Source organism: Galeopterus variegatus, unplaced genomic scaffold (assembly GCF_000696425.1).
Source record: "Galeopterus variegatus unplaced genomic scaffold, G_variegatus-3.0.2 Scaffold59, whole genome shotgun sequence".
Lineage (NCBI taxonomy): Eukaryota > Metazoa > Chordata > Mammalia > Dermoptera > Cynocephalidae > Galeopterus > Galeopterus variegatus.
The window spans coordinates 1,040,832-1,058,831 of record NW_007726170.1 but is presented as its reverse complement, the minus strand read 5'-3'; the positions used below and the strand labels follow the sequence as shown (position 1 = coordinate 1,058,831).

Below are 18,000 nucleotides of genomic sequence, written 5' to 3'. Positions count from 1 at the left end.
AGGGTTGCGATCCCGTTGCCGGTCCCCGGTATGGGCGCGACACCGAGGGTTGCGATCCCGTACCGGTCAGTAAAAAAGACAAAAAGGAAAAAAAAAAAAAATACCCTCTCCTGGCCCTCCCATAAGTCAAGGTGTGGGCAGTCTCTCTCTGCATCGCCTTCCCCATGATCTCTTAGAAGACTAGGTATGTGTGACTAAGGCCAGGATGGGTAGAACTAACAGGATGGTTTTGCTATAAAAGAGAACTAACACTTCTTAAGATGCCTATTCTATTCTGGGGTCTATGCTAAACATATATATGTCAGCTCATGTAACCCTCACAACCTCGCTGTGTGGTAGATTCTAGCCACACCATTTTACAGACTGGGCAACTGAGGCTCAGAGAGTTTAGGAATTTGCCCAAGATCACACAGTTAATAAGCAGCAGATCCATGTGTACCACACCTGGCTATACTGCTACTGTAGGAGTCTGAGGAAGGTCCTGAGAGGTGACACAGGGGCTAACACTGGACCAGGATGGACTTGAAGAGGCAAACCAGGATATGTGACAAACCCCTAAAGCTTCACAAGAAAGGAGAGAATGCAGGGTAGCCCTCCAGAGCTTCCGGACAAGCTGATTCACAGCCCACAGTGCTGAATTAGGAGTAGTATTATAACAAGAAGCTGGTCATAGGGTGGCCTCACCTACAGGAAGTTCTATGTACAACACAGGTCTTAAGGGTGTGGCTCTAAAGGGGTGTTTCTGCCATAATCTCAAGCCAATGTGACAAAGTAAAACTTAACGGCTAGCAACCCACTTGTTTTTGCTTCCAAACAAGGTAGGTGAAAAACCACTCACTCCAGGTATAGGACTGTATTGAGTTCAACCAAGTAGGGTTCTGGAGAGAGCCCCAAACCCACATTTGTCCTCAATAAGCAGTCTTTCAGGTAAGTGGTTGTTCATTTACACAGTCAAAAAATATTTACTGTGCATCTACCACCTGCCAAGCACCATGCTAGGCAGTGAGACCCAAAGGTGACAGGCCACTGGTTCCTTAATTTCAAGGACTATGATGGCAAAGTCCTGGGACCAAGAATCCATTTAATAGGAGGCTCTATCTTAGTCTAGGGGTTCATTATATACTTCACTGAGAATGTAACATCAAAACTAAGAATGTGAAGTATGACTAAAAGGCAGCCAGGCAGACAGGTCAGAGAAAATCTGCAGATGGAGGAGAGAGCAGGGTAGAAGCCTGAGGGCAGGAATGAGCTGGACATGTTCTCAAAAACTCCTGATGGCCTGCAGTTACTGTGCTCTAGCTTAGTACACAAACCTGGTCCGCTTATATCAGAAGAGCCAGCACAAAGAGAGCAACCGAGCGCACAAGACTTGTGCAGAGGATGAGATGGCACAAAGAAACCTTGCATGATGCGCCCTGCTCTGCCTCCATTCTCACCCTACCATTCATGGCCCAAGGGCCAGTTTGCCAGAAGGACAGCAGCAGCTGGCAGGGATGGCAAGAGACACAGGGCTGTGCTTTCTCCTTGGTGTTCACTTTGCTCTCTGGGTGTTGGAGTACTCAGGATGCAGAGCTCATCCTCACCAGCCATTACAGTCCAAACATGCCTTCTAGGAGCTTTCTTACCAAGCCATTGCCCTCACTAATATAATGTTATCAAATTCCTAAATGCGGGTACTCTAAAGCAAATGTACTGTTACCAGCATGCCACCCGGCACATTTTTCAGGAGGAAAACAGCTGCTCACTGAATCTGTCACTTCTTCCTCTTCTCAGCACCATGTATACAGAGCAAGAGCCTGCTAAGGGCTGTTTTCTTCACATTCTCTTCAAGCATGCTCAAGATACAGCATCAAGTCTCTCAGCAGAACCCAGCAGGTCAGCCACAGAACAGCCCTTGAAGGAGTTTCCTGGACTATAGGGCAACCATGACAGCCAGGGCCTGTGCCTATGAACCTGAAGGTGTAGATATCAGAGCTTCTAGTTCACGAGTCTAGTTCCCTCATTTTACAGCTCAAGAAGGAAAATGCAGCCCGGGGAAGTTAAGCAAAAGGTCTAAAGTCAGACAGCTAGTTAGTTATAAAACCACAGCCCGGTCCCTTTCTCAGCTGATTTCCTCATTTAAAAACAAGGATACCACCCTCTCCTCCATTGGTTGTGAGTCCTCGTAAGATAGCATCATTTGATGCAGCAGAGCCAGGGACGTGGCAAGTTTTCAGTCAATGGTGACTGTGAAATTTTATCCCCTAGATCCTTAAGACCCCCCAGTCGCTTTCCCATGGCTTCATTTTGCTGAATTTACACTGGGGAAAGAAAAAAGGCCAGCAGTGGGGTTAACATGTTTACAGCTAGTGTTTGGTCAATATCTGATCTGAGTTAAACTGAAGTCTCTACTTGTTCTCAGATCTCTTGTGAACAGTTTTTTTTGTTTTGTTTTGTTTTTTCTAAAAGATGACCAGTAAGGGGATCTTAACCCTTGACTTGGTGTTGTCAGCGCCATGCTCACCCGGTGAGCTAACCGGCCATCCTTATATGGGATCCGAACACCTGGCCTTGGTTTTATCAGCACCACACTCTCTCGAGTGAGCCACGGGCCGGCCCCTAGTGCACAGTTTTTAATGCCATTTCCTTCCTTGCCCCTGCCAGACTTTTGATGTCTCTAGAGAGCTGATTTGATCAGAGAAGATATCACTGGCAGTGACCACTGAAAACAGGTCACACCACCTTTCCTTTAGCCACTCCAAGGTGGGAGAGACTAAGCCAAGGCAATTTGAGAAGAGACAGACAGGGGCTCTCAAACTTGTATGTAGTCGGGTGAGAAGTGCAAAAGATCTTGCAAATACCTATGCCAATTCTACCAATCACTGATGGAAAATAAAACACAAACCATGGGACAAATGTTGCTCCTGACAAGACAACCAAATTAGACAGCCAATCAGCTCAGGTTCTCCTCCTCTGTCACAAACACTACCTCTTCATCCCCTTCACTCCCTCCCCACACTTTAAAATAACCATCCAACCATGTAAATTCCCTGGTGTAACTGTCTGCTAGCCTCCAGCAGAACTGTCAATGCTCATAAATCCCTGGCCTTCCAGATTGCACTGCGGCTATTTATTGGGGGGAGGGACACAGCAGGCCACTAGACAATAGCAAGAAGAGACTGGCCTAGCAATAACTATTCTGGTTACAGCATCGCAATTCATGGCAGCATTTTCCTGGGAGTGTGCACCATCAGGGAGGAGAAACATAAAAAGGGGAACCCGGGCTGTAAATAGTTTATTTCAGCAATTCCTGATGTTGGCTGAATCATACTTTAGTACAGAAATACATGAAAGCACCACTCTGGAGGTGACATGTGTTGCCACCTCATTACTCTTTTCAAAAGGGTCTTCCATCAGAGAGACACCTTGCTACAAATTATAGTGAAGAAAACAAAACCCTCACACACAGACTTATTAACAGGCCAGAAAGAAATGGAGCTACCAGGATTCAAACAAGCAGAGAACCATTGCAACAAAGGCTGTTGGTGAGCTGGGGTCTCTGGGTTGCTTTTTCATGCATTTTCCATCAGAAGACAGAAAAGAAAAAGGTAGCACTCTTCTTCTCAACAGTCTACTCCTCAAATGCATGTTAGAGTTTTTCAAAGTAGCTCTCATTTCCCCATTTCTCCTAATGCACCTGAATTAGGCTGACTCTTCCAGTGAACCCTACCTTCATGTTCCTTCTCAGTAGTTCCCACTTTCTTGATCTTCCTGGGAGATTTCATAAAGAGGGGAAAGATGGTTCGTAAGCCCAGAATGTCAACAAACTTATGGCAATTATCTGTGCCCTCAGGTCCAATCATGGCATGGTCCAGCACTTTCAGGGCACTGCTCCGAGAGATCTTCTTTTCCCTGTGAACAAAAGAAGTTTCATAGAAGGTATTTCAAAGGGAAGTTCCAGCATTTAGAAAAAGCGGGGGGTGGGGGTGGGGGGCTACTTATTGCAGTATTCATTATAATGGAAAAAAGGAAAAGAAAAAATAAATAAAAACAAAACAACCTAAATGCCTACCAATGAGAAGACGGTTACATTATGGTATAACTAAATGGAATATTACATACTTGTTAACAATTAGAAGAGTCTATAACAGGATAAATAAATTCTTATGGTCAGAATGACAAACACAAAAGGCAATATTCAAAATCTATATGAAGCACTATAACAATTACTTGGAAAATATGCATTAAAAAAGACTGGGAAAAATAGATCAAAATGCTGAGAGATAATTTCAGGGTGGTGGGATTATAGATGATTTATTATTCTTTATTCTTTCTTTTTAACAGCTTTGATAGATAATTCACACCATACAACTCATCTATTTAAAATGTACAAATCAACAGATTTTGATATATTCAGATATGTGTAACCATCACCACAATCAATTATAGAACATTTCACTACCCTGAGAAGAAATCACATCCCCTTTAGCACACCACCCTCCTACCCTCTTGATCTCACCTCAGCCCTAAGCAACTGCTGATCTACATTCTGTCTGTATAGATTTGCCTATTCTAGACATTTCAAGTAAATGGTATATAATACATGCTCTCTTGTGACTGGCTTCTTTCACATGGCATTAGTTCATCCATGCCGTAATAAGTATAAGTACGTCATTCCTTTTCACAGCTGAATTGAGTCCATTGTATGGATAAACCACAACTTGTCCATTTATCTGTTGATAGACATTTGGGTTGTTCCCACATTTCGGCTATTATGAATAATGCTGCTATAAACATTAATGTACAAGCTTTTGTGTAAACACATATTTTCATTTCTCTTGGGTATGTGTATACCTAAGAGTGGAATTGTAGGGCAAATGGTAACTGTATGTTTAACCTTTTGAGGAAATGCCAGACTGTTTTCCAAAGTGGCTGCACCATTTTAAATTCCCATCAGCAGTGTATAAGGGTTCCAATTTCTCCACATCCCTGCCAAAACTTTTCATTTGACTTTTTCATTCTAGTCATCTAGTGGGTGTGAAGTGACATCTCATTGTGGCTTTGATCTGCATTTTTCTCTTTTTATGTGCTTATGAACCATTGTATACCTTCTGGAGAAATATTTATTCAGATGGTTTGCCGATTTTTAAATTGGGTTAGTTATCTTTACTACTGAGTTGTAAGAGTTCTTTATATATTCTGGATACAAGTCCTTTAACAGATAACAGATGATTGCAAATATTTTCTCCCATTTTGGGAGTTGTCTTTTCACTTTCTTGATAGTATCCTTTGAAGCACAAAAGTTTTTAATTTTGATGAAGTCCAATTTATCTATATATTTTTTTGTTGTTGCTTATGCTTTTGGTGTCATGTCTAAAAACCACTACCAAATCTAAAGTCATGTTTTCTTCTAATGTTCTCCCTATGTTTTCTTCTAAGAATTTAATAGTTTTAGTTCTTACATTTAGGTCTTTGATCCATTTTGAGTTAATTTTTGTATGTGATATGAGGTAAGAGTGCAACTGCATTCTTTTGTATGTGACTATGCAGTTGTCCCAGTATCATTTGTTGAAGAGACTACCCTTTCCCCATTCAGTGGTCTTGGCACTCTTTCTGAAAAATCAGTTGACAGCAAAAACTTGGCTTTATTTCCGGATTCTCAATTATATTCCACTGATTTATATGTCTATCCTTACGCCAGTACCACACTGTCTTGATAACCACTGCTTTGTAGGAAGTTTTAAAATTGGGAGCCCTCCTACCTTGTTCTTTTTTGAAATTGTTTGGCTATTCTGAGACCCTTTCAATTCAATGTAAATTTTAGGATCAGCTTGTCAGTGTCTAAAATGAAGTCAGCTGAGATTCTGATAGGAATTATGTTGAATCTGTAGGTCACTTTGGGGAGTACTGCCATCTTAAGTCTACCAATCCATGAATATGGGATTTTTATTTATTTAGATCTCCTTTAGTTTATTCCAACAATGCTTTAGTTTTCAGAGTACAAAATTGCATTTCATTTGTTAAATTTATTCTTAGGTATTTTATTCTTGATACTATTGTAAATGGAATTATTTCCTTAGTTTCATTTTTGGATTATTCATTGCAAGTATATAGAAATACACCTGATTTTTATATATTGATCTTATATCCTGCAACCTTGCTAAACTTATTAGTTCTAATAATTTTATAGTAGATTCACTAGGATTTTCTATATATGAGATGGTGTTATCTGCAAATAGAGATAGTTGTTACTTCTTCCTTTCCAATCTGGATGCCTTTTAATTCATTTTATTGCCTAATTGCCCTGGCTAGAAACTCCAATACAATGCTGAACAGAAGTGGTGAGGGAAGACATCCTTGTCTTGCTCCTGATCTTAGGGGGAAAGCATCCAGTCTTTCACCATTAAGTAGAATGTTAGCTGTGGGGTTTTTATAGACACTATTTATCAATAGTTGAAGAAGTTCCCTTCTATTCCTAGTTGGAGTATTTTTGTCATGAAAGGGTGTTGGATGTTGTCAAATGCTTTTTCTGCATCTTATAATTCCTTTCTCTACTTTTCAGTTTCTTTCATTTTTCCATAATGAACATGAGTACTTTTTAGAATTATAAAAGATAAACAATTTTCAAGAAAAAATAAAGATTTTCCCTCTTGAAGCTGAAGGTCATAGAAGAATCCTGCCACTAGCTACTGCTCTTACAGATACTTCTCTAGGGAGTATAATTTTCTGTAATCTTATATTATTTTCTTTGACACTCTGAGGTACACAGAAGCAAGTCAGTCATTTCCTGTCTTGGTACAGCTGGAAATTCAACCGACCAGGCCAATACGCGATATTTACTTGAGCACTTACTCAGCATTGTGGTAGGCACAAGAGAAAACAAAAAGTAAGATATGGCTTCTGGTTCCAAAAAAAAATGTAAATCTACTTAGGGAGACCAAATTAATATGAAAAAATCAGGGAAAAGTATAAGTCAGCATATAATTTTTTCTTCATGTATTATTCAATCTACAAATATTTGCTGGATACCTCTCATGTGAATGGGAAAGATCAGGTCCCAGTTCTCATGCAGCTTACTGTATAAGACAAAGGGAAATCAAGAAACTTGACAGTGGTAAGTGTCAAGGAAATAAAGCAAAGCAATGTGAAAGAATGACTGGCACGGGTATTTTGGATTAGGTTATTAAGGAAGGCCTCTCTAAGGCATAACATTCGGGTTGAGATTTGAGTGGTAAGATATGAGTCAGTGAGATAAGTTTTAGGGGCAAAACATTCAAGGCAGAAGAAACTGCAAATGCAAAGGTCCCAGGGTGGAAATAAGCTGGCATGGTCAAAGAACAGATAGAAGACCAGCACACCTGAAGCATACCAAGGAGCAGAATGTTCCTAGCTTAGATCAGAAGGGGAAACACGGGCTATATCAAAGGCATGCCACCTAATCTTGTAGGCCACAATAAGACATCCAAGTAAAGAACTGATTCTAGGAGTAAGGAAGATGTAATTCAATATGTATGTTCTGAGACTATTATGTGTTAGTTACTTTAGAGTGAGAGGAATAGATTATATGTATTGGGGGGAATGTGGGAAAAGAAAGATACATGTGTAAATATTTAAAATAAATGTCTGAATGACTAGGTGACAAAAGAATAAATTAAGTATAGTGGGCACACAAGGAGGGAACAATTTATTCAGAAGAAGGAGAAGGTTTCTTAAGAGGTTCCAGTCTGTCATGGAAGCAAAGAATAAAAAGAGGTCAAGCCTGTCTATGACTATACCAGCCTGAACACGCCCAATCTCGTATGATCTCGTGAAAAAGAGGTCAGGCCTAAAGAAAGGGCCACCAGATTCCACTATCAGAAAGCAGTGGTAGGGCAGAAGTGGGCTGAAAAGTGAAAGGAGGTGAGGAAGTAAGAGGAATGAGTGTGGGCTACTTATTATAAAGCCCGGAGGAGAGAACCCATCAGCTTGAGAAGCCAGGTTAATATTTTTAATTATTATTTTTAAGAATATGAACAATTTAATCATATCTTAGGATGTGAAAAAGACTAAAGATAAAACAAGGTAGAATTAAATAGCTAGAGCAAGGTGACTGGTCAGTGGTCAAGCAAGAGGAGGCAAGCCTGATCAAAAAAGTGGTAATAATCCAAAAACCTTCATCCAGTTTCTTATCTGAAAGCCAAAGAAGAGAGACCAGAAACAATATCCTTTTTGGACAGTCTTTTGTAGAGGCAACACTTTAAAGCATTGTACTGTTAGCACTAATGATCACAAAGAATGCTAACCTGGGGTCAGACTAGCTAGCCAGGAATGGGTCACAATGAGTGAAGGAAAGGAGAGTAGGTAAGGAGCCTGCTGATAGTGCCCCGTGGTACTGGACCATCCTGGTTTACCCGGGACTGTCCCACCTGTAGTATGGGAAGTGCCACATCCCAGGAAACCCCTCAGTTCTGGGCAAACCAAGATAGTTGGCCATCCTATATGGTGCCAACCTCAAAAGATCAAAAAGAGTGTAGTGTAAATATTCCTACCTTTATTCCCCTTGCTCTGGATCTGTCAAAAGAATCCACAGATACTCACAAAGGACCTTCAATCCATTGAGTTTAAAAGAAAAAAAAGGCTACTACTGAGCATATGCCTTTATGCAGCAGGCACTATGATAGCCACTAGGAATTATAAGGTCCCCATCTTTAAACAATTGAAAAATAATCTCAAAAGCCTGAAGCGATGGAAATTAAGTCCAAGGAGGTGAGAGGTGGAAAAAATTAACTATCTGGGAGAAGTCTATGAAGGTGTCAAATGGAAGGTGACATCCAAACTGAGTCTAAAGAATGAGTATTCACCAGGAGAGATGACACTGGTGGCACTGGTGGGGATACAGCAGGTGCAAAGGTACAGAAGCTTTTAAGAGTATGCAAGCTTGGGGAACTAGAGGTAGTGACGAACGACCAGAGGTGGAGATGACTGAGGAGAGGCGGGCAGGAACAAGGTCATAACAGGCCCTAGTTGTGCTGCCAGGGAACCTGGGCTCCATCTCATAGATGTTGAGAAGGTGAAAGAAGTTTCGGCAAGGCAGAACACTAGATAGATACATTTTAGAAGGCTTAATCTGGCAGCAGTGTGATAAAGGGATTGGAGTGACAGAGCTTGGAGGCAGGGAGGCCAGTCAGGAGACTATGGCGACTGTGTAAATGAGAAATGACAAAAGGTTCTGACTATGGCAGTGATATAAAAAAAGCATACTTGAGAGAAATACGAAATCTTAAATAGCAGGAGCAGAGTAAACAAGGTTCCAAACTCAGTAGAAAAATTTTTTTGTATCAAGATGAAATTTTAACATAAAACTAGACAAATAATATATTTGTTTTCACTGCAGCTGGACTTTAGCATCCTACTTTACAAGCTTGAATTTACAAAGGTTATGAGTAGGGCAGATAACAATATGAGCAAAAATTAGGAAACTGAGATACAATATCCTTGTTGTTTAGTCACTCAGGAAAAGGACCTTTGAAAAGAATGATGGTCATATAACAGAGCACCTTGAGTTACCATTCAGCATACATTCAAATAATTTCACAACACGGAATTGTTTGAAATACTAAAGGTAAAAGACTCTGGTTTAGCCAAGTTTTCTCTTTTTTTTCCTGCCTAAGCAAATTCAACAAACAAAAGATTTTAAAAGTAAAACCCTTCTTCAGGTAGGCAGTGTAGGACATGTTTAAAGGGGGCAGTAATTGCATATTGATCACCATTTAGGCAAGCTGCATGGAAGTGAACTTTGGAATATTCATTGGGCTTAAATTCAGGCTTTTAGCAATCAATAGCTGTTTGGCCTGGCTTTCTTTGGTTGACTTTATTTGAAATATTTATTCTACTGGAGGACAAGTAGTTTATCTTAGTCTTGTCTGGGTTCATCAGGTTGTCGATCATGCCAGGACCAACGTGAATGCTAGCCTCTATAAAACTGGGTGGTTCTAGGGAATGGCCGAGAGTTATCTACTGCTCCTTATTCTGTTAAAGTGAGCCTTCTGATGCAGGGCAAAAGGTTTTCTATTGTAATTTTAATCAGCTTATTCTTCTTTATTGTACAAAAACACTTCTTCAATAAGCATGGATTCTGAGTATGCTTTTCCTTGTTCATTTATTCTTTCATCAAATACTTATGAGGTACCTAACTGGTGCTGTATAGTAAGTGGAAGATGCAGAGACAAGGCACAGCTCATTGCTTCTGAGGAGTTGGTCCACAGGGGAGACAGACATGCAGACAATGAGCAGACTGAGAAGAGCTAAGCCCTACAGTGGAGATATATACAAAGTGGAGAGTGAACACAGGAAGGAGGGCTGACTGTGTCTTGAGTTAAGGGAGGCCTCACAAAGGAGATAATGTCTGAACCAAGCTTCAGTGGATGTCTTTCCAGGATAGGCAAAGAGGGAGAGGATATTTCAAGAAGAAGACAAGAGCATGTGCAAAGACTGAATAAGCCATGGGACATTCAGCAAGGAGGTACATGTTACTGCTAGAATATAAAGAGAGGGGTAGCAGCAAAACATGAGACAGGCTGACTGTGTGCATTAGAAAGATGGCACTTTGCCACAGTGTGTCGGACAGTAATGGGGTGAGGGAAGGAGAAGAAAGAGGGAAATAATATTAGAGGCAGATACTGGCAAGAAAGGCAAAATAACAGTAGACTAGAGGTGAAAAGGGTTGAGCTCTGACTGAGCCTGAGACATGTGTGGGACATGGCATGATGTCCAGCTTGGACTTACGGGTCTAAAGTCCAGGAATGAGATTAGCAATAGGGGAAAATTCAGAAGAATCATTAAATGTATGGGTAGTAATTAATTCATGGTGTGAATAAGACTACCCTAGGAGGGTGCAGAAAATATTCAGAAAAGACTAGAACCCTGGAGAAAACTTACTAGAAGGACAAGCAAAAGAGGTAAAGTCCTCTCCCTCACCAGCCAAAGGAGACTTAGGAATTAAAAAAAAAAAAAGTGGCAAAGCATTCTTTAAAAGATACTGTGAACCATAAACTAATCCTGGCAAGAAATCTGGATAATGCCCTGTTTGTTTGCTTTACAATGTGCTGACAAAGTTCATTTCCTTTAGAGCTCCCAAAATATAAAATCATTTTATAGGATCCAGGATTTCTATGAATTAGACAGTGACATCAATATGACCATAGCCAATTACAAGTTATCAACATGATGTCACTAAACACAGTGATGGGAAGAGATGTGCACAATCAGTTCTCATAAGCCTAAATGAGCCGGCCCCAAGACAGCACTGATCACACTACCCCTCCTCCCACCGCAGACCTCGAACTTGATCATGTGACTTTATACGTCTAATAAACTGTGTGTGTAAGTAATATATGCACTTTAGAGGGGAAGTTTTAAGATTTATTGCATCATGTAAACTTTTCCCTCTGCCATGAGAGAGCCATGTCCCATTAAGCACTGCTCCTTCAGCCTAAGTCCCAAAATAAAGAAGGTATAGAGCAGAGCTTCTAACAGCCAGTGATGGATGTACCATGAGTGAAAATAAACATTTGTCATTGAAAGTCCTTGAGATTTGGGGGTTGTTATTACAACAAAACCTGACTGATGACTGATACATGATATAGCAAAGTCACCTAATATTAAAAGATGAATACACAAAAGTTAATTGCATTACTATCCACCAGCAATAAAGAGTAAGAAAATGTAGTTTAAAAAGTAGAATATACTGCTGGACTTGCACTCTGGGCCAAAAGGAAGTGACAGTAACACACCCTAAACCCCTGACCGAAGGGGGGGGGGGGGGGAATGAACAAAATATACAAAAAAAAAAAAATGATTATCAGACTCTTGATAGGCAGCACAGGACAGTGATCCTTGAGAGAAGCCAACACATGCAATGAGCCTGACTGGCTGACTGGAGCATTTCCAGGCCTTAGAGCGGCAGAGAGGAGACAGAGCTGGGAGTCTGGGGAGACCAGTGTGGCTAGATTTCACAGGGCAGAATAGCAGAGCAGAGAGCTGCACAGAAGTATGCAGAGGGCCCCCTTCCAGTCTTCAGTGGTGATTAGTACATGCATGTGAGGAAACTAACCACACTTCCAGAAAGGAACCTCCTGAAAAAATTAGGGGAAACAATCCCTAGAGCTCACAGAGGGCCAGGGATAGTTTGTGTTCTCACCAACTACAGTAGAAAAGCCTTATTAATTCAAAGTGCACCAGGTAGAGTACTAAGAAGGGTATTGCTTCAGCAATGAGGCCACAGAGTAAAGACTGGTCTGGTCCTGCCTAACAGAGCTTTAAAAGGTAAGCCTCAAAGGAACAAACTATTTCCAAATAACTTTATATCCTAGAACAAAGCTCGAGAATATTTATAGGAACACACACACACACAAAATCCAGCATCCAACAAGGTAAAATTCGCAATATTCGAATTTCAAAAAAAAATTACCAGGCACTCAAAGAAGCAGGAAAATATGACCCATAAACAGGAGAAAAATCATTAGTAAAAATAACACAGATGAAAGAATTTGAAGACAAGAACATTAAAACAGATATTATAAATACATTTAATATGTAAAATAAGAAGATAGAGAAATGGTTTGGCACGTTAACTAGAAACATGGAAAACATAAAAAAATAGCAAACTGAACACGTAAAGAGGAAAAAATACAATGTCTGATAAAATACAGTAGACAAGATTAACTGTAGATTGCACACTGCAGAAGAAAAGGAAGAGTGAGCTTTAAGACATAAGAATAGAAACTATCCAAAATAAAACACACACAGAAAAAAGACTGAAAAAAATTAACAGACCATCAGGAAACTGTGATCAGACAATTTCAAACAGTCTAATGTACATGTAACTACATTCTATAATATATAATTTATAATTACATTTAATTATAAAATATAATTATATTATATACATGTAATTATAGTGGCCAAAAGGCAGATGGAGGCAGAAAAAGTATTTGAAAAATATCATGACCCAAAATTTTCCACCTCTGATGAAAACTATAAACCCACAGACCCGAGAAATTCAACATACCTCAAACACAAGAGACATGAAAAAATTACACCAAGGCACAGCATAATCAAACTATTCAAAACCAATGATAAAAAGAAAATCCTAAAAATAGCCAGGAAAAAAAAAGGACAAATTACACACAGAGGAACACATATATGAATTACAGTAGACTTTTTGTTGAAAACCAAGAAAGCCAGAAGGCAGTGAAGCAACAGATAGTGTTAAAAGGAAAAAAGACCCTATAAACCTGGAATGCCATACCTGGTGAAAATGTCTTTCAAAGATGACGGCAAATACTTTTCAGACATACACAACCCAACAAAGGCATCACCAATAGACCAGCACTATAAGAGATGTGAAAGGAAGTTATTTGGGCAAAAGGAAATTTATACCAGATGGAAATCTGGATCTGCACAATGCACAAGAGCATTGGTAATGGCAAAAATGTGAGTAAATATAAAAGACTTTTTTCTTATTTTTAAAAATCTCTTTAAAAGATAACCGACCATTTAAACAAAAAGAACAATATATAATGGAATTTATAAAATATGTTGAAGTAAAATGTATGATGACAGAAGCATAAAAACCAGGAGGGAGAAACAGAAGTTTACACTTGTAAGGTTCTACGCTATACCCTCGGTCCCCTGCCCTGGAACCTGGAGATAAGCCGGGCTGTGGACACTGTTTAAAAAAAAAAAAAAAAGACAACCTATGCCATAGGTGAGTGTGTGCACTTCTGGTATCTCTTCACCTTCTTATAAGGATACTAATCCTGTTGGATTAGGTCCTCACCCTTACAAATTCATTGAACCTTAATTACCTCCTTAAAAGCCAAATACAGTCACCTTGGGGGTGAAGCCTTCAACATATGAATTTGGCAGGGGAGGCCCACAATTTAGTCCATAAGAGATGGTAAAAGATATACCACACTAACTCTAATTAAAAGAAAGCTGTGGTGGCTATGTTAATATAAGTCAAAGTAGATTTCAGATAAAAGAACATTACCGGGGATAAAGAAAGTCATTTCATAATGACAGAAGTGTCAATTAAACAAGAGAACTTAAAACCCTAAATGTTTAAGTACCTAAAAGAATTCCAAAACCTGAAGCAAAAGCTTATAAAATCAAAAAGAGAAACACACATATTCACAATTACACTGTGAGGTTTCAACACCCCTCTCTCAATAAGTAACAGAATAAATAGACATTAAATCTGTAAGGATACAGAAGACTTGAACAACATGTCAAAACAACATTTGACATGTATAAGACACTCCATCCAACAACAGCACAATACACATTCTTTTCAGGTACACAAGGAATGTTTAGCAACATAAGACTGTATTCTGGGCCAAAACCAAGTCTTAATAAATTTAACATGTTCAAATTAGACAAAGTATGTTCTCTGAATCAGTGACAGAAAGATTTTGGAGGGCCGGCCCCACGGCTCACTCGGGAGAGTGCAGCTCTGGGAGCACCAAGGCCGCGGCTTTGGATCCTATATAGGGATGGCTGGTGTGCTCACTGGCTGAGCGTGGTGCAGACCACACTGGTATCGAGGGTTGCAATCCCCTTACTGGTCAAAAAAAAAAAAAGATTTTGGAAAATCACCAAATATTTGGACACTAAACAATACACTTCTTAATAACTCATGGGTCAAAGATGAAATCAAAAGAGAAATTAGAAAGCATTTTGAATGGAATAAAAATGAAAATACAACATATCAAAATGCATGTGACACAGCTAAAGTAACAATTAGAGGGAAATTTACAGCAGTAAACATATTAGAAAATAAGATCTCAAATCAATGACTTTAAACTCCCCTCTTGAGAAATCAGAAAAAGAATAGCACATTAAACCCCAAGTAATCAGGAGAAAAGAAATAATGAAGACCACAGCAGAAATCACTGAAATAGAGAACTGAAAAACAGGAGAGAAAAAAGTCAATGAAAGCAAAAGCTGGGTTTTTTTGAGAAGAGGAGTAAAATTTATAAACATCTAGCCACACTGATCAGGAAAAAAAAAGAAAAAGAAAAAGTAAGACACCAATTACAACAGAAATAAGGAAGAATGTATCACTACAGATTCTACAGATATTAAAAGGATAATAAGCTGTTGCTTAGTTGGTTAAAGTGCTGTCTAGTAAAAAAAAATAAGGGAATATTCATAGACCACGTTTTGCCAATAAGTTTGACAACACAAAATGAATAAATTCCTTGAATGACACAAACTGCCCAATTTACTCAAATAGAAAAAGATCATCGGAACAAATAAATAAATTACACTTCAAAAAAACTTAAATTTTTTCAAGACTATTATGAAAATGAAAAGGCAAGCCATGCACCAGGAGAAAATATCTGTAAAACATGTATCTGACAGAAGGTTGTATCTATGATATACAAAGAACTGTCACAACTCAATAATAAGACAAATGACCTGCCAGCCCACAATGGGCAAAAGATTTGAACAGACACCACAAAAAGATATTTGGATGGCAATACAGCACATGAAAAGACATCCAACATCATCAGTCATGAGGTGAAAGCAAATTAAAGCTACCATAAAATAGCCACACCTAACCACTAGTATGGCTAAAACAAAAAAGACTGACCATACTAAGTGTGAACAAGGATGTGGAGCAACTGTAACTCTCATACACTGCTGTGGAATTTTAAAATGGTGCAACCATTTTGTAAACAGTTCAGCAGTGCTTTAAAAAATTAACTATATATTTATCATATGACCCAGCCAATTAACTCTTAAGTATTTACCTAGGAGCAACAAAAAATATATCTACCTGAAAATGGGTACATGAATGTTCACTGCAGCTTTACTCATAAGAGCAAAAAAACTAGAAATTCAGATGCCCATCGACAAGTGAATAAATGAATTGTGATATATCCATAAAATGGAATACTACTCATCAAAGAAAAAGGAACAAACTATTGATACACAACATGGATGAATCTCAAAATAATTATAGTGAGTAAAACAGGACAGACAAAAAAACATACTGTATGATTCCACTTATATAAAAGTCTAGAAAACGCAAACTAATAATGAACAAAAGCAAATCAATGGTTAATGGTTGCCTGGAGATGCTGAGGAAGGGGAAGAGGGATTCTGAATTACAAAGGGGCACAAGGAAACATTTGGGTGTGATAAATATGTTCACTGTCATGCTTGCAGTGAGGGTATAACGGTCCGTATATATACACAGGAACAATGAATAGCTATCACATTTGATGGAAGGGCTCAGACAGGTCCTATACCATTTCTTGCCAGGGAGTCTTGATTCAGTTTATCTGCCTTCTCCACCACAGCATTTTCCCATTTATGAAGAGGTAACACAAGCGTGGGGAGCTGTTAGAAGAATTACTTTGTGTTTTTGAAGCATTTTCCTGGTTCCTAAAGAACAAGGGCAAACTATTCCTATCATCTAAGACAGAACAGTAATATTTGGCTTAGGGGAAAGGGAAGGCTGCTGTTGAACAAACAAGCAAGATCTGTGTGTACAGCTTGGAACACAAACTGTATATAGCCCCATCCAGAACTACAGCTGACTTGTAAAAGATTTTCATTATTATTTTCCTTTGATACTTGAATATTGGGAGACTGGAGGTTAGAATAAAAAACTCTTGTTTTTGAAAAACTATAAAGGACCACAAGAATAAAAATGCAATCTAGTTTGGACCTTCAGATGTTCATTAGGAACAAAATCAATGTAGAACAAGGTAAAAAACAAACAAACAAATAAGAGAATAAAAATCCAAAGTTCCCCAGGCTGGCCTATCTACCTACAAGGTTTGCCACAAACTCACAGTCCAGAACAGGGCTTGCAAAGACTTACTCTGCAGATAGTATACTGTCTCCACTTTATTTGTTTTCTTGGTCAGAGACACTTTTCTTCAGATTAAGGAAAACCTTACTGAAAAACCTCAGCACACACAAAAAATTGGGGTTTCTGGAATGGATGTGACTCTGTATCCTTCTCTTTTTTAAAATGCCTTTATAGTTAATAACCAAGGTGGGTTCACTGCATTTCTGCTACACAACTCAAAGTTGCATTTGTACATATCCCTTGGGCTCATGATGGTGTCTTCCCTTTCTAACTGGAACAAGGTTTTACAACAGAAGTAATAATGCTCATGTCAACATTTTCAAGGAAACTGACAATGTAATTCTTCTGTCTCCCGCTGGCTCTGTTGTTTTAAAGAACACAGAACTATTTTGATACAAGGACATACTGTTAAAAAGTGTGTTGTGGTACAAGAAGCAAATGATTTGAAGTACAGGCTATAATTAACCCTGATATATTGGAATTTTATATTTTTATATATTGGAATCTTTTACCAGAGAGAAACATCTATAACTAAGAACACGGAAATGGCGAACCAGTCTCCATCCAGGGTCAATGACAGCATTATTATAGCTCCATCCTCATTTCTTGCTAAATTCTAAAAGGGCCACCCCCAGTAAGTATAATTTAGTTTTATTTCTGTGGATTGGACCTTCAAATCTGATCACTTTGTTAAACTGCACAAAAATTGTGACTTTCTTGAATTTTATTTTCCTCTCAGCCATCCCTAACTATAAAAACACAGCTTGGTTCATGTTCATATCTTAACTGCTGCTCGCCAAAGACCATCCAAACATCCTCTGTGCACCTTAACTCTTGGCTATCAACCCAAAAGAATGAGGCTGAACTACTGAATATGCAAAGGAGCAGTATTTTCCACATTGGGGACTCTGTTCTCTCTTGCTTTTGGTATGTACAGTTCTACACTGCCCAAGAGGTTCTGCACCTTCCACCCTCACCTCATCTTTATCAAAAAGCTAATGTGACCAAATGAGAAACTATCTTTTTTTTTTTTTTTTTTTTGGTTCCTATACTCTAGGATGGCCATCTACTGCTTTTTTTCACAGCATGAGTTCCAACTTAAACATCAACTCAACCATCTTTTCTTCTTTTCCAAGATGTCTTCATCTGTCCTT

At 39.0% G+C, this 18,000-nt stretch overlaps 1 protein-coding gene across 1 annotated transcript in view; it reads right to left on the bottom strand.

Moving 5' to 3' along the window:
• The window catches only part of CTNNBL1 (catenin, beta like 1), a 169,271-nt gene that overhangs the window by 58,727 nt on the left and 92,544 nt on the right, over nt 1-18,000 (bottom strand). Inside the window, exon 11 of the mRNA XM_008575535.1 lies at nt 3,710-3,891. Within this exon, the coding sequence (XP_008573757.1) occupies nt 3,710-3,891 (182 nt within the window). The remainder of the gene's footprint in view (nt 1-3,709; nt 3,892-18,000) is intronic.